At 43.7% G+C, this 22,389-nt stretch overlaps 1 protein-coding gene and 1 long non-coding RNA gene across 3 annotated transcripts in view; one reads left to right on the top strand and one right to left on the bottom strand.

The window, feature by feature from the left end:
* LOC142042886 (uncharacterized) overlaps positions 1–22,389 on the top strand; it is a 660,791-nt gene that overhangs the window by 4,317 nt on the left and 634,085 nt on the right. The window contains exon 4 of one of the 2 annotated variants that reach the window (XR_012653880.1): positions 664–824. This is a non-coding gene — a long non-coding RNA (uncharacterized LOC142042886). Of the gene's footprint in view, positions 1–663; positions 837–22,389 lie in introns of those variants that run through there. The other variant, XR_012653879.1, reaches the window with a different exon arrangement.
* On the bottom strand, positions 8,698–14,808 carry LOC142042771 (coiled-coil domain-containing protein 174-like). The gene is made up of 6 exons (XM_075053030.1): positions 14,795–14,808; positions 14,549–14,685; positions 13,445–13,539; positions 13,050–13,197; positions 11,856–11,990; positions 8,698–10,126 (listed from the first exon to the last, which is right to left on the bottom strand). The coding sequence occupies exons 1-6, from the start codon at positions 14,806–14,808 to the stop codon at positions 9,213–9,215; spliced, it is 1,443 nt and encodes a 480-aa protein (XP_074909131.1). The 3' UTR covers positions 8,698–9,212.

Raw genomic sequence — 22,389 nt, forward strand, 5'->3', positions numbered from 1 at the left:
TGTTAGAATCAATCATATTGGAGTGTGAAGTCTGTTATTGACCACCAGCCCTTGCAGCCTATCTTGCTGTAGCCTTGCTATTCTTTTTTTCCTTTCCCCTGGTTATACATGACACAAGCTGTAAAAAACAGCATTTACAAAAAATGCCACACTTGTTGCTGTGTTAATATGCTGTGTTCTTTCACCCTGCTTTAGTCTCTTCAATAATAGGGACTGCAGAGAACAGATAATTCCAGAGAACTGGAACTCTCATAATTCCAGTACCTGGTTCTGTAGGGCTTTGATTCCAGCTGGGGGCTCTGGTTGCTGTAGAGATATCAATGTTTTTTTTCCCTTAGCCTTCAATTTGACCAGACTATACTCCTGCTGTATAAGAAATAAAAAATTGGAGGGTGTCCATGGAGGAACAAAGGAATTGTTGAAATATTTAGTTCTGCCATAGATTTATGGGGCATATTTGGTTCCAGGAGAAACTTGGTTTCTAATGTTATTCATTCAGAGATGCGATCACAAACACAGAAGAGTAACATGTGCAACAACAATTCACCAGTGGGGATCTGAGTTGTACAGGCAGTTTAGTGGGGATTGGATTTTATGAGGAACTAAATTTGTAGCTAAAGTCTCTAACAGTTGTCTAACCAGTTGTGTTGTTTCTTTTGGCAGCCAGTGGTGGAATAAAGAAGTCTGGCAAAAAATAGTTGCATCAGACTGCAGGGTAAGAAGTGATCGAGTTACTCAATGGACCTGCAGACTTCAGAGAGTCACGAGAACTATCGTTTGGGAAACATTGTACATTTTGTTTAGTCAGAATAAATTTTTTTTTGGTTAAGATGTGATACTTTGTCTTTACCTGTAGGCTTTGTTGTAAAAATGGCATTACTGTTTTATACTGGAAATGAAACTTCTACTGAAGACTACTTGTGACCTTATGCAGCTTGAGTGCATCTGCTAGTTTGGTAGTCATTTGTGAGAATAAATTTCAACTTCTGCTCTGTTTTGACAATGGGAGTCAGGGCCTGAGTGTTAAAATCTGCAGAGTTTTAGTCTGGAGACTTAGGTTTAGCTGCAGTTGTCCAAGATGTGGCTATATCGCCGAATGCTCTTCTAAGAGCTGGAAGTTTTCTCTAAACAAAACGTTGGGCTATACTTCCATTGCCAGTAAAGTGGTTACTTTAGGGTGAACCACTATCCAAAACAATACTCCTTTTCATATCATTACCTAAGTACACTGTGGTGCTATGCCCTATAGCCCCAGTGGTCGCTGAACATACACTTGCCTTTGTCCTACGCCTTGTTTTCCTTGAACTTCTGTGTACTGACAACGTCACAGCTCCTTTACAGTCACAGCAATGCTTTTGGGGGGGGAGAGGAGAGGAGAACAGTGCTTATGGGACTGTAACTTAATTTTTGAAATGAATAGCAGTGACAGTACGTGGGGTATGGAAACTTCAAGGAAGGAGTATGATGTTCCCAAGGTAGGAGTTAAGGGGGAAAGAATTAAGGTAGAGCACTTCTTACCCAAGCGAATGGTAATGTTGGGACAGCCTGCTCCCTCTGTCAGGAAAGGCAGCCGTTTGACACAAGTGGGGGATCGCTTCTGTGAACAAGGAGGCACCGACTGCATCTGTGGGGAGTGATGTGGTAAATCTGAAGACACGTTCTGGGCTAAAGAAGAGACCGCGGATGTTGGTTGTCAGCGCACGAGGTGCTGCAGAGAGGGTTTCCTTGTTAAAAAGGGTTATTTCTAGAGGGCTGGGGGCGTTACCTTCTGAGGGTGGCTTAATCAGGGGACACACCATTCCTCCTCTTGAAACGCGAGGCCCCGTTTCAGCAGGGCAGGAACGGCAGGTGCCCTCGACGCCTGGAAGAGGCCGGGGCAGGCCTTCCCCTGCCGCCAGGCCTTTCACCCCCCACTCCCGGGGGCTGCGGCGGGCGGTGCGCGGGGCCGAGCTGCCCAAGGGTCCCCTCAGCGGCCCGGGGCGCGCCCGGGCTCTGCCGCCCCGCAGCGGTCACGCCGCGGCCCTGCAGGCGGCGGGGCAGCGCATGCGCACTGCAGCGGCGGGCATCCCTCACGCCTCGCTCTCCCAATACTGCGGACGGGGGACGCGCGCATGCGCCACCCCTGCGGCTCACACCCAGGAGAACGCCGCTGACGCATGCGCACTGGCGACGGCCGCGCACACGGCGCTCTGCGCTCGCTCACAGGCTTTTCGTGCAGGCGTGCGGCTTGCGCATGCGCAAAGCTTCCCGCCCGTCGTTCCCCGCCTCGGGAACGGGTCGTCCCTCCGGAGCAACCAGCGGGACAGCGCAGCCCGTCTTTGCGGTCTGCTGCTCGGTAGTGCCGCCGCAGTACGGCTCCGCGGAGCTCTCACAGGCCTACGGCCGCCGGTGCCTCGCGGCCGCGCCGGACACAGCTTCCCGAGTCCACGACCGCACTGCGCATGCGCTGTCGTGAGGGGGCAGGCGGGCGGTGTGCCTGCGCATGCGCAGTGTGCCGAGAAGCTCCCGCCTCACGCCCAGGTGCCGGGGCGGGCGGTCCCCCCTCGGACCCCGGCCGCCGGTCAGCCCTCGGACCCGCGGCCGGGAGCTTTCTCCCCAGCAGTCAGAACGTGTCTAGTGTGGTAAGAGAGGTGCTTGTCTGTAGGGCCGCAGTTCGTAATCCCGAGCTACCTGTTCCTTAACGCTGAGGAGCCAGGCGTCCCCAAAGAGAAAAAAAAACTTCCCAGACCTTTCCCTGCTGCGGGCTGCGTTCGCTACTGGCACTACGTGTGAGAGGCGTTCTCCAGCATCTGTGGACAAGGGCTTGGAGATTAGACTACAGCAGAAGTTAGACATGTTTGTCACATAGTTTGTCATGGAATTCTCTAAGTCAGTCAGTCCTCTGTTTTTGTGGCACAGCATCCCACCAGCTCTGATGGTGCAAGGGTTTACGTTAATAGTTTTCTGAATGTCCTTTATGCAGAAGCTTGGTATCCATTTTTGCGGGGAGCTGGATCTTCTAGAAGACAGAACAGTGCGATGACTTCTTTCTGGTCTAAAAACATGCCCGTCTTTTCAAGCTTTCAGTGAATCAGCTTTGGTGTTAGTTTGGTGGTTTTGGAGAAAGGGGTAGCCTTGGATGCTATTGGGGAGAGGATCTCTGGTGTTCCTGTATGCTACAGTCTTAGGGGTGCAGCCACCATAGTGGTGCAGCTAAGGGAAAGTAAGAGAAAATGTCCTTGTAAACATCAAGGGAGGTCTGAGGGTAAACAAAATGAGAGAGAGATTGTTACGACAAAAGATTAAACTGTTAGTTGTCATACACCTATGGTACATTGGCTCCTTAGTGTCTCTGATGAAGCTACTCTGGCTTTCTTACCCGAGCACTAAGATGTTTCACAACCAATATGAATAAATTTAGGTGATCTACACTGGTCCAAGTGAAAAGAGCAGCTAGAGCAATACAGGATAAGCACTGAATGGTTTTGGCAGCTCTGGATAAAGGCTAGAAGCCTCTCTGAGGGATATAGGCAGAAGGATCATTCTCTGAATTCTGGTCACAGCTGCAATCTGAGCTGGAAGGCTGGGTAACTGCAGCAGTTATAGTCATACAACACTTCTGTCAGCAAAAGCCCACGTTACTGTAAATATATGTAACGTTTCAGTCATTTTGCACTTAAGAGGTCAAAGCACATTAATAATTGAGTGTGGTGGTGGCTGAACATGATCAGGCACCTCTGTGTCTCAAATCATGGCATGAGTTAGTGGCTGGGCTGGCAGCACAACGCCAGAGCAGCATCTTGCATTGCCTCTGGATCCCTGTCTTTAAATGAGGCTGAACTAATTTTAAACTTTCCAGAAGACCTATAGGGGTTATTTTTCTTCTTTAGATGCTTCCTAAGGATAGTATTTACTTCTCTGACTGTGAAAATGGAATTTTATTTGGTTTAATTAGAGAAAGAAAGCAAAGCACTTTCTTAATTACAAAGTAAACTTCCAGCTAGAACTGTTACATTTCAATTGAATTTTTATGAAAGTTCAAGTTTCTATGCCTGCTCGAGGCCATATCTTTGACAGAGGGGTAAATTAATCCAATCATCTGTATGCTAACCAACTCCAGGTATGTTTTTACATTTGCTCTTGCCTCTGTTTAACCTCTTTAACTACTTTAAGATGCAAAGTCAGTACCTTGGGTCTTATGGGCCAAAGCTGGACATACATTTTAAGCAAAATTTCAACAGACCAAAAAAAGGGAGAGGAGGGAAGATCTTGGTCCAAGTGTTCTACAAGATGGGAGACATTAGTGTCTAGCAGGACTAGATCTTAACAGCTCTAGAGCTACTGATAGAACTGGTATCAGTACCAGGTCTCCTGGACACTAAAAGACTTGGAGAGCTATTTGTATTAAAAACAGTTAAGGAGGACAATGTGATTGATACAGTATCTATCTGCCTCTATGTTACAGAATTGCAGCCAGAAGGCAGTCTTAGCTGACATGCTAATAGTTCATAGTCAGATCCAGATTCCTGCTGCCCTCTAAGGGGGTGAAAATCAGCCTTTGGTGACATGGAGAAAATTGTCTTCTCTAAAGGTACTTCTCTGGAGATCAGATTGAGTCGTGCCAGCCAGATTCAAGCATGCTTGAATGCTTTTTGCATTTTCGACAAAGTTAATGTGTGTATCAGGAAACTATTCACACAAATATGTAGGACAAAGCTGCCTTAGATATGTTGCCCAAGAGCTAGGGACTGCCCCTGGCTCTGTGCAGAACACTGAAGGCAACATGAGCCACCACTGGTACCTCTTAGCAAAGAGCTCGGTTCCAACACATGAAATGCAACCATAGATACAGTGTGCTCACAATTTTGCATGCTCAGAGAAGAGTGAATACACAAGCTTGCTTTACTTTACTTACACCAGTCATATACTGACGGTGGCAGATCCTTACCAACATAGCCCAAGTGCACACCCTCCTTCTGCTGGTGTCAAAGTAGGCAACTTGGGGGTGGTCGTTTAAAGTGAGGAGGAAGAGGGAACGGGAGACAATGTCCTCTAGCTCTGGCCAGAATATGAGAGAAATGTATAACCTTGGCAGTGTATCAATAAGCAATTGTTTGCCCCAGGAGTTACTAAATGAAATGAATGAGGTTGCCAATCACAGTGAAGCTAACTTGAGGTGGTCTGAGTGAAATAAGAATGAAGCAGATTGAATAGAAATGTGTGCTCCACAGCATGAGAGAATATGCAAAAGTGTTTCAGCCAAAAATCAAGACAAGAGGGAAAGAGACCAAATGGCAAAGTGACAGATCACTGCTGTGGGAGAGCTGTTCTCAATAGGCTTTAGTTTAATGTAGACATTGAACTGCCTTCCTGGCCAAGAATCCTCCTGTGTTTAGTATTAGGCTATGGAAAAGAAGCTGAACAAAGGAACACTTTGATCGTATCTTTTTACATAATGCTATGTAATAAATGACATTTCATTCCTCAGTGCAGCTCCAGCTCAGTGTTAAACTAATACAAAGACAATATAGCTCCTAAATCTGTTTATATATATAATCTGTACATATATATAATTAAAATATATATATATAATTAAATCTGTATATATATATAATTACCCACAGTCTGAAGGACACAGAAGAAACAAAGCCCAGAAGGCAGTAGGAAATGAATGTCAATGGTTAAAATAGTAGCAGAATAGATGCAAATACTGTTTATAGGGAAATCCATTGAAGGGTATGATTGCCATAATGAATTCAAGTCGAGCTCTAACGTCTGAAGTACTTTGCCCACTCTTTAGAGTTAGTTCAGCTCCAAGAAAATCATACCCTGCTCTGAGTTCCACATACTGATTCATGTGAGGTCTTAAATATGAAACTTCTCTAGCATAAGTCAGCCAGCCTGGAGAACGGGGTTTGAACTTCTGCTCTACCACGGACTTGCTCTGTGACCTTGCATGAGACATTTTGCATTTCAATTTTCTTCTTTCCGCAAAATGGGGACAGTGGTATTATCTTACTTCAGAATAATATTCTGAAGCTTAATTAATAAATAATTGTACTGTACTGTGATTCTAGACTGAGAGTGGCTAAAAAAGCATGAAGTACATAACCCAAAACATCCTAAATTGCTTCACTGCACTGCCAAGTGAGCTTCAAAACACTGGGGAGTTTGTCATGCTTTTACGTTCTAGTTGATCCTCCCTCCCACAGCTGCCTTAAACAAACAAAAAGAAAGAAGGACACAATGTAACATAGAGATACAATGGCAGTTCAAGCCCAGAGCTCCTGGGTTGAACTCGCATGGACTAGTGATTCCTTTGCAGCCTTTAGCAGGCCCGCCAATCTCCATCTTCCATTTCTCTTTTCTCCAAACTGTAATGGTATCATTTGAACCCCATCTTCCAAGGGCATTATAGTGGTTTCTAAGTTATGACCTTTCAAAAATATAAAACACGTCAGTTTTTTAAATATTTTCTTTTCAATTTCTTTCAAACAGAAGTGCTCATTCAGTCTGATGTTATTTGTAGGAACCAAGAAACTATAGTACTAAATTCTTTCTTGCTATGAAATTTAAATATGGATTAGTTAAAGCATCTCTGGTCAGAAGGGATTGTTCTTCCAATAGATTTCATAGAATACTTCTAAATGCATTACCTGTTTTAAAAAGCAGCGTTTCTAAGCTGGAAACCAATTCTACCCTGCCTCACACATTGAAATTGCCCATTACAAGTGAAATCTTAGATGTTTATTCCAGCATTTATTCCAACATACAGCTAAGCTGTTTTGAGTCCAAACTTACCATTCACTCATGTACATAAAAGTTACATCATTTGAACAAAGCTTTCCCAGACAGATGGTAGGAATCTGAATGAGGTCCTTCATTTCCTGTGCTAGTGCTGTAACAACCAGTCTGCCCTAATTAGTTAGTTTAAACATGACAGTCACTATTAAGTCACTTTTGTCAAGATGATGTCAGACATGTTCCTGTACCACTTAAGCATGAGGACAAAGGTATGGTGAGGCACAGCAGTGAAATCTGGTAGTGGATACCTGGGAAATTTAATCAAAGTAGTCTGGTACCCTTAAGAAGTAGTAGGGTCTTTGCAAATAACTCTAGCTTAGCAATTAGCTTTTGCCTTGCTTACTCTGTGGGCAACCAAACACTTCTTTACGAAACATTACAACATTTAACATCTGTTTCTATGTAGAAGTTCAACAACTGGTGGCACTGAAAGGAGACTGTTTTCCTAACTAGTCAAATTTGAAATTTGTGTTTTGACCACTTCTTACCTTTGTGGTAGAAAGCTGCTAAAACACAATGCAACTGTTTTAAACTCAAAATTAAATGTGAGGTGACACAGCATTTGAAAAATTCTTCTCAGATCAGGCTCATCAGAGACTACTTCAATGTTATTATGAAATAAATAGCAGAAAATAGGTATATACTGGCAGAATTTCTTATAGCAAATCAGTAAGACTAGACTGCCATCTCATGGATATTGACTAACCTGAGATTGTACCAAATTTATGAGAAAAAAAGCCTGCATTCACATTTGGTAAAACCAGATTGGTTTGTAACATCTTCCTCTTCCTTTCAGTCATTAGTATATGATCATTATTTATTTTCAGGTTCTTTATTCATACTGAAGAGATTCAAGGAAAGGAAGAAATATACGCCCTAACACCACATGCAACAGCTGAGTTTAGGTCAGTGTCAGCAGCAGCAGAAACAATGAGCTGCTGCTAAGCCTTCAGTGCATTTCAGGTGGATGTGGCCATTAATAGTGTCATACTGTCCTCAAGTTCTAGGTCTGTTCAGAGAAACAGAAACCCAAAGTTATCATAAAGCTCCAGTCTCTTCAACATTTGGTAAGGATAAGACTGGGGTATTTTGTGACTTTAAAATCGTACCACCTGTGCTCTTGTGGAATGTTATTCCTCCTGTGAGGTGTTATTCCTGCTTTGCAAATTCCTGTGCAAAAGCCAGCGATACAGTGTGTTTACTAGCTGAGATTAAAACCGAGTTTGGGGACAGTGAATGTGTTCTGCAGGCCGCTAAGTTTGCTCAGTCACTTTGAACACATTGCTGTTCAACAGGCTTTGCAAAGCAGCCTGAGATCTGAATGAAGCACACAAGAGTAGCACATTATCTCTGTCTCTTTGGCTAGTTCACTATTTTGTTCAAATGTTCACTATTTTGACAGTATCGTCATTTAACTTTAGACAATCTATGAAATTGCCCATTCTAACCTGCTTTTCTAGGTCTTACCCTTGTACAAGCTTTTAAAATACAAATGGGGCATCTAAATTACCTTCAGAAATAAAAGTGTTCTACATGGTAAACAAGAATTACTCTTATTTACTAAGATTCTGAAATAAAAGCTTGTTTGGTAGAGGTCAGTCTTCTTTTATATATAATGACTGCTATATCACAGTTTTTGGAAAAAAGTTTTAAATAAAATAAAGCCATAAGTACAACAGATGATGCAAGAAAAATGCACTTGGAGAATTATGAGAGCATTTTCTAAACCAGTAAGACAGTAATTTCAGCTGTCAAGACTTCTACTTTAGTGAAGTGTTTACTCTTAGTCTAACCATCATTATTTACTGATTTCTGCAATGCCTCTCTCCACTCTAATTTGGTTCACAGAATTATAAGTTATATACAGACCTCAGGAATGCAGAAGCCATTACAACCACGTGAACTACTCTCCACCACTGTTCACTAGATAATATTCTGCACTTCGTAAAGGCAAGAGATTAAGTAGGTAACAAAGTTCCTAAAACCATTCTGTATTTAGCAGCAGAGGGCCTGCCATTTCAATACTGTTTCTACAGATATCACTGAACTTGTAGTACCTCCAAACCAGAAGCTAGCTGGGGAGCGACAGAGTAAAGGAAGAGTTCATCTTTTGAAAGAAAGCCATGAATATACCCCAAAGTTCAGGTATAAGTGACAAAGAATTGAAATGAAACATGTACTAAACTAAATTAAGTACTGCCAAAAAAAAAAAAAAATCACATAATTTTAATAAAGAGGGAAAAAAAAAATAAAGAACCAACAGGGCAGAAGTACAGCTGTGATGTAAAACAACTTAGGTCTCCAGGATTTATTTTGATCTACTTACAGAAACTTATTTTTTCCAGATGTGGGAAAATAATATTCTTGCTGAGAAGATAATTCTATTTCAGTTCTTTAAATCATGATTCATGCTTATCTTTTCGCTCAGTTCAAGTCACTTGTCTGTAATAAGACAGCATATCATCTAAACTTTGGTAAAGTGGTTCCTGATTTTGAGTGTCACTGCTGTTGGCCTGCACTGAAGGTGCCACATCTTGGGCGCTGCAGCCACAGGCCTGCACTGATGATGGCACATCTTGGGCACTGCAGCCACAGGCCTGCACTGACGATGGCACATCTTGAGCGCTGCAGCCACAGGCCTGCATTGGTGGCGGCACATCTTGGGCGCTGCAGCCACAGGCCTGCATTGCTGGCGGCACATCTTGGGCGCTGCAGCCATAGGCCTGCATTGCTGGCGGCACATCTTGGGCGCCGTAGCCGTAAGCCTGCATTGAAAATGGCATATCATGAGTGCCGTAGCCGTAAGTGTGCATTGGTGGCAGCATACCTTGAGTGCCATAGCCATAAGCCTGCATTGGAAATGGCATATCATGAGTGCAATAGCCATAAGCCTGCATTGATGACAGCACATCTTGAGTGCCATAGCCATAAGCCTGCATCGACGGCGGCACACCTTGAGGACCATAGCCGTACGCCTGTGCTGATGGCAGCATATCCTCATCATCGCTACTGTCATCCTCCGCTGATGATGGCGCATCTTGAGTGTCACTGCCACAGGCCTCTGTTGATGCTGACTGATCTTGAACATTACTGTTGTAAGCCTGCACTGACGGTGGCACACCTTCAGTGCTGCTGCCGTTGGCCTGCACTGATGGCATCTGTTGGTTTTGTGCTGTCTCTGTTTCCAGTTTTTCAGAGGAGGTTTCAGGACTGTTCACATTCTGACTTCTGTAATTATCATCTTTCTTTTGTCCCATAAAGTAATCAGAAGGTGGTGCAAATTCTGGATCTCGCTCATCTCTGAGTTCTTCCTGTTTCTTTGACCATTGTCCAAACATCAGTTCTGTTAGAAACAGGGAAAATAGTAGATTGAGTATAGATTTCACAGTCTGAAGATCAGTGAGAAAGGAGGGAAAACAAATTAGCAAACAGAGAAGATGCAGCTGTGAAAAGCCATTTACAATTACTTTTCCCTCTAGTATTAGATTGCTGGCTAAGCTGGCAGTCCACTTTCTTTACAGAGCAGGAACAAAAGCATTGAGCATTAAAGATAACCACCATCTGCTATATAACTCATCCTACTCACTTTAAGATCGTTTTACAATGTGGTCATTGGTTATGAAAAATGACTAGTTAGGTGTGAATCAAAATACTAACAAATCAAAGCATTAGGAGCTTAGTTAATAGAAGATGGAGATGATGAGATTATCTCTAGTGGGCACAGGTGAAAACCAGTAACTTCTTTATTTCAACAGAAGTAGATATTCTAGTTACTATGACAGCTGCTGATTTCTGATTAAAAATAGTTCTGAAGTACTGCAATGGAATGACAGCTCAAGGTCACCACACTTAAAAAAGATATCCCCAAAACCTACTCCGAAGGTGTCTCCCAAAACTACTCTCTAAAACCAGTAAAATTCTTTTCAGTATTCACATCTATCAGGACTTCTGTAAGAAATGAAGTAGAAAATTTTGATACAGAAGGGCTACACATTTGTCTGATGTAGCAAAGTAGAGCCCCAATCAGAGCAGGACTTCTTCCTTTGCTTTGGTAAAAGTATATTAAAAAAATGAAATGGTAGGGAGGAAAGCATCTAAGAGAATGAGTTGTTTTGTGTATCTCTTCTTATACTAATTTAGATGCTTGTGTTAAATTTATGTTCAGTGAACTACAGTTATTTTACTTCACATTTTAGAGTAAGCTGTCCTCTGCTTTCTGAGTGTAATACCTGTTGTGTAGTACAGTGCTACTTGGGTGTCAGTCAGATACTAGGATTCCTCAGAGGTAGAAGAAAACCAGTGTCAGGCCGGATAAAGATTTAACACATAGGACCCAAAAGTTTTGGTTTTTAATGGCACCACAAAGTTTCCCCTCACAACGATGTTCATTAACTGAACACAAAGAGACTGTGAAAAGTAAAAAGAAGCTGGAAGTATCAGTATTGCACAGAATAGGAATGCTGCTCTTACACAAGTACTAAAGAAGGTGGACATTTATGTGCATTGCCTATTCCTTGTTTGCTTTTACTTAGAAGTCGGGCATCAGACTACAAGAATGTGCATGAGGTTAGATTAACGGTGCAAAATGAGTTAATGGGTTTGAGAAGGATCTAGAAGACAGCCATCAGTTGTTGTGACAAGGAAGATGCTTCAGGGTGGGATGTTGTTACTGAAGTGGTCTCTGCTTGCATCACTTTTTAGTATTGTCCTGTATCTCTTTCAGTGTAATACATCCTGCTGTCACGTAGCACAAACTACAGAAATACATCAAGATCACACTGAAAGACGGTAAATCTTATGAACTATGAAATTTGACATTCTGCCAACCTCTCTGGATCATCCAGAAATAGAGTAATTCATACAGAAGAAAAAATTACGGGGATATTATAGCAGATACTGGCACTAATGCATGCCTTGTCAATTACTGCACTGGACACTAGATAGTCATCAATACAAAGGGAGAAAGTATTTCATTGCTTCTCAGTCTTACCATACTTCGTCACAAAATAGAAATGAAAGTAGCACCGTGCACACTGCTTCCAAACAATGTTTCCAAATCTACATTTCCTTACCTTTGCCTTTATCCCACTCTCGGACATAAGGCACACCAGGCTTTGTATCTCTTCTCTCCTGGATGACAACCTCTACCTTTCTACTTGCTGCAGTAACTCTCGGAGCTTTCGGTTCATCAGTAGCACCTTTCAACTCTATGTTATGGAAAGAGATAGTAGTTTTTATTAGTAATGGGATAAAATCTATATGAATTTCATAGGAGGAATAGGAAGCAAGAGTTATTTGCATTTATAGAGCTCATACTAGTGATCTAATTTCATTCTAATAATGAAATGCATCTGAGCAGGGAGGTGATTTTTTTTTTTTTTTTAAATTACTGCATATTAGTTCAGAAAAAATAATAGGTAAACCAGATAATCAGGAATCATATCTACCAAGAGACACTTCATTAGCTTTCTAGTTGTATCAAAAAGACTGCTGAAAATCTATTGCCTAATAACCCACAAAGGCATGTGCTGAGTATTATACTGAAGCTAGAAAATGAGGTAAAAATAAGAACATTAGCATGTTATCTCCATTTCATTTACTGGAGAAAACAATTTGCATTCTTATTCTTCCGAACAACAGTAACAGTTAGGAGTGGCACATTAGTGTTCATTTCCAGAATGCTTTACAGTTAATCCCTTGGACAGAATTCTGACATAGTGAAATATTAGCTACATTTTACAGTAGGAGACAGACAGTACAAGTGACTAGTGGTGTCATAAGGGAGACATCACAGAGATGGGATTAGAACTCAAATTCATCATCCTAAATCCTAAAGTCAGTTGTATGTCCAATTTACAGACTGCACTGAAACTGTAGGATTGTATATTACATGATATCAAAATTAACTTGTTACTACTTTTTGTTCTACTTCATCTTTAAAAAAAAAGCCAGTAAAATTTCAGCAGCTCTAACCTCAACAGGCATAATTAACCCACATAATTCCTGCTGTCAGGTGTGAATCAAAAAAAGCCTAAAATCTACATATCACATTTCTACATGCATTATTAAGCTATTTCTGGCATGATTTCTTATCTACACACAGTTATATGAACACTCAACATTGAAACAGTTATACTATTTGTATATACAGAATATGTAATACCAATATATTGAATGTCCAAGCCTAAATCAATTAGAGTATGCCTGTCCATGAATCAAGTACAAGATGAAATAGCAAGTATTTAACTTAAAAAGGCAGATCATACCTCCATTCTCCAATTTTTCTGCCTCTTCCTCTAATCCAGCTTCCCTTAATTTCTTAATCTTCCGTGCTCGAAGTTTAGACAGCCTTGCATCTAGAGCTGCCTTCCTTTTTTCTTTTAGCTGTTCACGTTTAGTTCTCTGATCAAGTGTCTTAACAGCAAAGAAAAACATGAATTAATCTTCCTTTGTTATTGTAATCAACTACATATCTTCCTTTACTAAACAACTAAAAGCAGTCCTTATCAAGTACCATGTTTCAACAGGGAAAAAGAGGCCCAATTTTTTTTTGGAATCAGCTGTGGGCATCACTTGAAATAAGACTTATACAACAAATCAAAGACAGTGACCACTGAAAGTAGGATGCCATCATACCCCAATTTGCTCTTTAAACTTGTACCTGCTCTCGTAGCATATCCAGCGTTGCCCGTTGTTTATTCCTAAGTTCTTTGTCACGAGAAAAGGCAAAGTAACCAACACCAAGCTGTCTGGCCTCTGAAAAGAAGAAAATCAATACATTTAAGTTACATCCAGTTTATAATTGACAGTAACTACAAGCACCATGCACCCTGATTTCAGGCACGGAATTAATCCCAACAATATACATCGCATTAGTTTTAGATGGCTAAAAAGGGCTTGTTTTAGATGATGCATGAAGTGAAGCTTCCTGAAGGAGATCACAGGAGGAGGTAATGAAATTTGAAAAATGCATTTGAGAAAAATACAATTTGAGGAAAAATCTAGACTTATGTAGACTTATGTACTGGTAATTTGAATGGTGTTGTGGTTTAACCCCGGCCAGCAACTAAGCAGCACACAGCCGCTCACTGACTTCCACCCCCGCCACCCAGTGGGATGGGGGAGAGAATTGGGGAAAAAAAAAGTAAAACTCATGGGTTGAGATAAGAACAGTTTAATAGAACAGAAAAGAAGAAACTAATAATGATAATAATAACACTAATAAAATGACATTAGTAATAATAAAAAGATTGGAATATACAAGTGATGCACAATGCAATTGCTCACCACCTGGCAATCGATGACCAGTTAGTCCTCGAGCAGCTATCCCCCCACCCCCACTCCCCCCAGTTTATACACTAGATGTGAAACACATGGTATGGAATACCCTGTTGGCCAGTTTGGGTCAGCTGTCCTGGCTGTGTCCCCTCCCAACTTCTTGTGCCCCTCCAGCCTTCTTGTTGGCTGGGCACGAGAAGCTGAAAAATCCTTGACTTTAGACTAAACATTACTTAGCAACAACTGAAAATGTCAGTGTTATTAACATTCTTCTCATACCAAACTCAAAAACATAGCACTATACCAGCTACTAGGAAGACAATTAACTCTATCCCAGCTGAAACCAGGACAAATGGTTATTACACACGTGGCTTAATACATACCTATACTTTCCCATACAGGCACAAGAAGTAACTTTCCCTTGCTTCCTCTAAAACTAATCTATTTGGTGATATAAAGATAAGTGATATAAAGTATGGAAGTATACCATTTTCTCGAATGTCCTCATAATGTATGGGTCCCATGGGTTTTCTGAGGGCTTCTTCTTCTTCTTTTTCCCACTGCTGCCTCTGAAGTTCTCTTCTCGTGTCTTCAGATAACAGAGTATTCCCATCAGGACCTTGACTAATTAACAACAACAACAAAGTTAGGGATTACAGAGCAGAACTTACCAGTTTTATGGTATCATACAGTGAAAGTATGATTGAGTCTGATCCACTACTGCAGTTTTTACAAAACATAGGTCATTGTAGGCACCATTTAGTGATGCAACATTGATGACTATGGTATATTGTGAAGACAGAAATACAAAACTACCTCTGAAACAAGGTACTAGCAGACATGGTATTAAAAGACTTAAACAAAATCATGTCCTTTCTCAGAAGCTTTATTGAATCATCAAATCACAGAATGGGAGATGAAATAATCACTTTTATTGGCATAGGTTGGGATTCTAGCAATCACATACAGAAACATTTCAGATTTAACATGAGAAAATGAAGGGTATCTGAAATAACAAAAAGCTAGCCATTAGTTTAACCTAGAAGTCCATGCCAAATATTAATACCCAATATGGGAAATATTTTTGTTTGCCCCAAGAGAAGCAGCAGGATCTTTTTCTTTTATTGTCTGGCTAAAGCTTTTTTTGCCAACCAATTGTCATCCATATCAATGCAGAGACTACAATTTCAAAGCACTCATGGTTGCCATCTTATGTTTAAAATATAGAGAACACACTACCGAGTTGGTAGCATGGAAGAATTTTCACTTCAGCAACAGTAAGGGCTCAGCTGAGGTGACTTTAGATTATTTTCTGAAAGCTAGTCTCAGTGCTGCCATAATAATTTTAACAGAAGAGCTGTTAAACAGCTGCTTAACAGAAGAGCAAAACCAAACAAATGGAGATCTAGCAAATTCACTTTGAATGTCATTATGAATTTGGAATTGGTAAAAGACCATCATCAGTTTCCAGGTTAAACAGAACCAGAAATCACTTCACTGGCATTTTCTGGAAGGTATAATAAAACACAATTTCCATACAAGGACCACAGTTTTAAAAGATGCATCAAATATCTGAGAGATTGCTAAGTCAATTTATGAGAACTTTTCTCTGCAAACTATGCTCCATAAGTGATGTTATAGATCTAGTCAATGTTTACATAAAAATGTGTCCCTTAGTAGTGTAGTAAAATTTCATTTGGGCTTTTATTTGATATCCATGGTTTTCTCCACCCTAACCCTAACCCTAACCCTAAAGCTAAACGCTAACTCAAACCCTAATCATAACGCCTAACCCTAATCCTAAACCTAACCACCTAAACCCTAAACCTAAACTCGAAGTCTAACACCTAATCCTAACCCTTAACCCCTAACCCTAAAACTAGCCCTAACCCTAACTTGTACCCTAACCCTAATCCTAACCCTAACCCAACCTTAACCCTAAGCCTACCTTAGCCCTTAAAACTAACGTACTACAAACCCTAACCCAAAGCCTAACCTAACCCTAACTCTAACCCTAACCCTAGCCCTAACCCTAACCGTAACCCAAACCTTAGCCCTAACCCTAACCCCTAACCGTAACAATAACCCTAAGCCTAACACCTAACCCCTACCCCGAACCATAACCCTAAACCCTAACCGTAACCCTAACCCTAACCCTAGTCCTAAACCTAGCCCTAAGTCATACCCTAACCCTCATCCTAACCCTAACCCAACGTTAATCCTAAGACTACCATTAGCCCTTAAAACTAACCTAATAGAAACCCTAACCCTAACTCCTAACTCTAACCTAACCTAACCCTAACACTAACTCTTATCCTAACCCTAACCCTATCCCTAACCCTAACCCTAACCCCTAACCCCTAACTGTAACCCTAACCCTAAGCCTAACCCCTAACCATAAACCTAAACCCTAACCCTAACCTTAACCCTAACCCTAGCCCTAAGTCATACCCTAACCCTAATCCAAACCCTAACCCAACCTTAACCCTAAGCCTAACCTTAGCCCTTAAAACTAACGTACTACAAACCCTAACCCTAACCCTAACTCTTATCCTAACCCTAACCCTAGACCTAACCCTAACCCTAACCTTAGCCCTAAACCTAACCCTAACCCTAACCTTAGCCCTAACCCTAACCCCAACCCCTAACCGTAACCCTAACCCTAAGCCTAACCTCTAACCTTAAACACAACCCTAAACCCTAACCCTAACCCTAGCCCTAACCCTAACCCTAACCCTAACCCTAAGCCTAACCCCTAACCCCTGACCCCTAACCCTAACCATAACCCTAAACCCTAACCCTAACCCTAACCCTAACCCTAGCCCTAAGTCGTACCCTAACCCTAATCCTAACCCTAACCCAACCTTAACCCTAAAACTAACCTTAGCCCTTAAAACTAACCTAATACAAACCCTAACCCTAACTCCTAACCCTAACCCTAACCTAACCCTAACCGTAACCCTAACTCTTACCCTAACTCTAATCCTAACGTTGGCCCTAACCCTAGCCCTAACCTTAGCCCTTACCCTAACCCCTACCCCCTAACCGTAACCCTAACCCTAAGCCTAACCCCTAACCATATCCCTAAACCCTAACCCTAACCCTAACCCTAGCCCTAAATCGTACCCTAACCCTAATCCTAACACTAACCCAACCTTAACCCTAATGCCTAACCTTAGCCCTTAAAACTAACCTAATACAAACCCTAACTCCTAACCCTAACCCTAAGCTGACCCTAACCCTAACCCTAACTCTTACCCTAGTTCTAACCCTAACTCTAACCCTAGCCCTAAACTTGGCCCTAACCCTAACCCCTCACCGTAACCCTAACCCTAAGCCTAACCCCTAACCCTAACCCTAACCCTAACCCTAGCCCTAACCCTAGCCCTAAGTCGTACCCTAACCCTAATCCTAACCCTAAGCCAACCTTAACCCTAAACCTAACCTTAGGCCTTAAAACTAACCTAATACAAACCCTAACCCTAACTCCTAACCCTAATGTAGCATTCGCTACATATCAAGGTTCCACGCTTAGATCACTGGTTGGCCCGGACCAGGGAAAGAGACAGATAACACACACAGTGTGAGCGCCAACTTCCGCCTTTTATTGCGCAGTTAATTCCTTTTATAATAACAAGGGGAGGTGGGGTTACAGGTACATCACAAGGCTGCGACTAACCCTCTAACTTTCCGTGACAACGCGAGATCTTCCGAATGCCGACCCCTACATCTCTCCCCTCCCCATGACGAGTTGGCTTCTATTGAGATGAACAATTCCACACAAAGAAATAACTATATAAAGTGCCATGAGTAGATACATATCTCTACAACTACTTAAAAACACTCTATCTTAAACACCCGTAAATGTCCCATTTACCCTGCAGAGCAAAAAGCTCCTTTATAGAAATTCACACAAGAGGTAGATTGAAAGTTAAGACTTGGAAAGAATTACTTCTATTACTCTATAAGGCTTATCGTTGGTGTGCTGATGTTAAGGCTTAATGTCCGAGGCACCTAGATTCCTGGCCGCGAGTTCCGACAGTCGGATCCCATAAAGGCACGTATTGATGGACTCTGAGAGGGATGTCATCTGGATACCCAAGGTGTCATAAGCCAGGACAGGATAACAGCAATCTGTAAGAAAACTCAAACACTACGAGGTTAAGGCAGGACGAATCATACGACTAGGAACCCATTTCAGGAGCCCTTCAGGTGTCTGTACACAGGCATACCCTTGCCCGCGCTATGTTTAATCAAAGTATGCTTAACACACTTTTTACCTAAAGCAAGTACTACATACAAGTACTGGCTGTATCAATAAGTGGATTCCGCACTGACTCACAGCATTCTTTAAGTTCTCAAGGACTTTCCAGTGAAATGCCTCTCTCTCTCCCCCCTTTTTTTTTTTTTTCTCCCCTCCAATGCCTCTGTAAGGCGTCCTGTCCCTCCCTTGCCTGTCTCTGTGGCGCACTTCTCGATGGCTGCCGTATCACACTATCCATCCTCTCCTCATCGGAATAATCGGAGTCTATAGCTGCTGGTACCGCGCGCCAGTTTCGGAAGGGCCCAGCCGAAGGATTAACCCGTTCCGGCCCAGAAGCGGCAGATGGCGCAGTTGATGGCGCAGCAATAGGCACAACAGGGCCAGGCCCCGCAGGCAAAGGCGCAGCCAGCACAGGCTCAGTAGGCCCGGCCCGCACAGGCAACGGCTCGGCCCGCACAGGCAACGGCCCGGCCCTCACAGGCAAAGGCCCGGCCCTCACAGGCACGGGCCCGACCGCCGCAGGCACTGGCTCGGCCGCCACAGGCAAAAACTCAGCCTGCACAGGCAAAGGCTCAGCTGCCACAGGCAGCGGCTCAGCCCGTACAGGCAAAGGCCCGACCGCCGCAGGCAAAGGCTCGGCCGCCACAGGCAAAAGCTCAGCCTGCGCAGGCAAAGGCTCAGCCGCCACAGGCAAAAGCTCAGCCTGCACAGGCAGTGGCTCAGCCTGCACAGGCACCGGCTCGGCCGCCACAGGCACCGGCTCGGCCGCCACAGGCAAAAACTCAGCCTGCTCTCCCGGCAAAGGCGCCTGGTTTCCCTCGCCGGGGGGTGGTTCCCCCGCTACTACAGTGTTTAACTCTCTCAGCTTCCTGAGCTCCCCCTCCGGGGGCGTTCTTTCCTCCCATTCCTTCACCTGACGGTACAATTCCCCCTTAACATCCCCGCCTGGAACCCAGTCCAGGAGGCATTCCCGCAACTCCTTCAGAAGATCCTGCCGTAACACCTCCCATGCCCGCCGCAGAGAGGGCCCATCCAGTCTCGGAGGTACCGTCTCCACCGGAAAAACCCCTATCTCTGCCGCACCCTCTGAGTCCACGCTATCAGTCAGAGAGGAACCGCTCCGCGAGCCCCGCTCCACAACCACCCACTCCGTCTGATCTTGTCCCACCGTCCCTGGGGGCACTGTCCCCCGTTGTTTTCAAACCGGCGCTTCATCCGCGAACAGGATAGCTCGCGCCGCCGACCTGCACTCCCTAGCCTTTAGTCCTACCTTAACTACCCCCTCCACCATGTCCCAAGCTCGTAATCGTTCCGCAGCGCCGTGCTCACCCTCGAGCGCCGACTAAAGCAACATCTCCCGAACCACTCCCCAATTTGGGGGACTAAAAACTTCTATGGGAGAACTCATCCCTCCCCGGCGCAGCACCCATTGGATGCATTCGGCCTTGGGGCCCCTCCTAATCGTTCCTCGGGCACCCACCTCATTAGCCAACTCTTTCAACCCCCTAATCACGTGCGCAAGTTCCATCGTCGCCATGGCAACCGATCACGTCGGGGTCACCACTATGTAGCATTCGCTACATATCAAGGTTCCACGCTTAGATCACTGGTCGGCCCGGACCAGGGAAAGAGACAGATAACACACACAGTGTGAGCGCCAACTTCCGCCTTTTATTGCGCAGTTAATTCCTTTTATACTAACAAGGGGAGGTGGGGTTACAGGTACATCACAAGGCTGCGACTAACCCTCTAACTTTCCGTGACAACGCGAGATCTTCCGAATGCCGACCCCTACACCCTAATCCTAAACTAAACCTAACCCTAAATCTATACCTAACTTAAACCCTAACCCTAACTCTTATCCAAACACTAACCCTAACCTTAGCCCTAACCATAACCCCTAAAACCCCTAACCGTAACCCTAACACTAAGCCTAACCCCTAACCCCTAACCCTAACCATAACCCTAAACCCTAACCCTAACCCTAGCCCTAACCCTAGCCCTAAGTCGTACCCTAACCCTAATCCTAACCCTAACCCATCCTTAACCCTAAGACTAACCTTAGCCCTTAAAAGTAACGTACTACAAACCCTAACCCTAACTCCTAACACTAACCCTAATCTAACCCTAAACCTAACCAAAACTCTTACCCTAATCCTAACTCTTACCCTAACCTTAGACCTAACCCTAACCCCTAACCCCTAACCGTAACCCTAACCCTAAGCCTAACCGTAACGCTAACCCTAAGCCTAACCCCTAACCCCTTACCCCTAACTGTAACCATAACCCTAAACCCTAACCCTAAACCTAACACTAACCCTAGCCCTAAGTCGTACCCTAACCCTAATCCTAACCCTAACCCAACCTTAACCCTAAGACTAACCTTAGCCCTTAAAAGTAACCTAATACAAAACCCTAACCCTAACTCCTAACCCTAACCTAACCCTAACCCAAGCCGTAAACCTAACCCTAACCCTAGCCCTAACCCTAACCCTAACCTTAGCCCTAACCCTAACCACTAACCCCTAACCGTAACGCTAACCCTAAGCCTAACCCCTAACCCCTAACCCTAACCATAACCCTAACCCTAACCCTAACCCTAGCCCTAAGTCGTACCCTAACCCTAATCCTAACCCTAACCCAACGTTTACCCTAAGACTAACCTTAGCCCTTAAAACTAACCTAATACAAACCCTAACCCTAAGCCTAACTTAACCCTAACCCTAGCCGTAACCCTAACCCTAGCCCTAATCGGAAACCTAACCCTAACCTTAGCCGTAACCCTAACCACTAACCCCTAACCGTAACGCTAACCCTAAGTCTAAACCCTAACCCCTAACCCCTAACCCTAACCATAACCCTAAACCGTAACCCTAACCCTAAACCTAACCCTAGCCCTAACCCTAGCCCTAACTCGTACCCTAACCCTAATCCTAACCCTAACCCAACGTTTACCCTAAGACTAACCTTAGCCCTTAAAACTAACCTAATAGAAACCCTAACCCTAACTCCTAAGCCTAACCCTAACCCTAGCCGTAAAACTATCCCTAACCCTAACCCTAACCCTAGACCTAAACCTAACCCTAACCCTAACCTTAGCCCTAAACCTAACCCCTAACCCCTAACCGTAACGCTAACCCTAAGGCTAACCCCTAACCCCTAACCCCTAACCCTAACCCTAAACCCTAACGCTAACCCTAAACCTAGCCCTAAGTCGTACCCTAACCCTAACCCTAAACCTAACCCAACCTTAACCCTAAAACTAACCTTAGCCCTTAAACCTAACCTAATACAAACCCTAACCCTAACTCGTAAACCTAACCTAACCCTAACCCTAGCCGTAACCCTAACCCTAACCCTAACCGTAACCCTAGACCTAAACCTAACCCTAACCCTAACGCTAACCTTAACCCTAACCCTAACCACTAACCCCTAACCGTAACGCTAACCCTAAGCCTAACCCCTAACACCTAACCCCTAACCCTAACCCTAACCCTAACCCTAACCCTAGCCCTAACCCTAGCCCTAAGTCGTACCCTAACCCTAATCCTAACCCTAACCCAACCTTAACCCTAAAACTAACCTTAGCCCTTAAAACTAACCTAATAGAAACCCTAACCCTAACTCCTAACCCTAACCCTAACCTAACCCTAACCCTAGCTGTAACCCTAACCCTAACCCTAGCCCTAGCCCTAAACCTAACCCTAACACTTACCTTAGCCCTAACCCTAACCACTAACCCCTAACCGTAACGCTAACCCTAAGCCTAACCCCTAACCACAAACCCTAACAATAACCCTAAACCCTAACCCTAACCCTAACCCTAACCCTAGCCCTAAGTCGTACCCTAACCCTAATCCTAACCCTAACCAAACCTTAACCTTAAAACTTAACTTAGGCCTTAAAACTAACCTAATACAAACCCTAACCCTAACTCCTAACCCTAACCCTAACCTAACCCTAACCCTAGCCGTAACCCTAACCCTAACCCAAGCCCTAACCCTAACCCTAACCTTAGCACTAACCCTAACCCCTAACCCCTAACCGTAACGCTAACCCTAAGT

This window comes from Buteo buteo, chromosome 21, assembly GCF_964188355.1.
Source record: "Buteo buteo chromosome 21, bButBut1.hap1.1, whole genome shotgun sequence".
Lineage (NCBI taxonomy): Eukaryota > Metazoa > Chordata > Aves > Accipitriformes > Accipitridae > Buteo > Buteo buteo.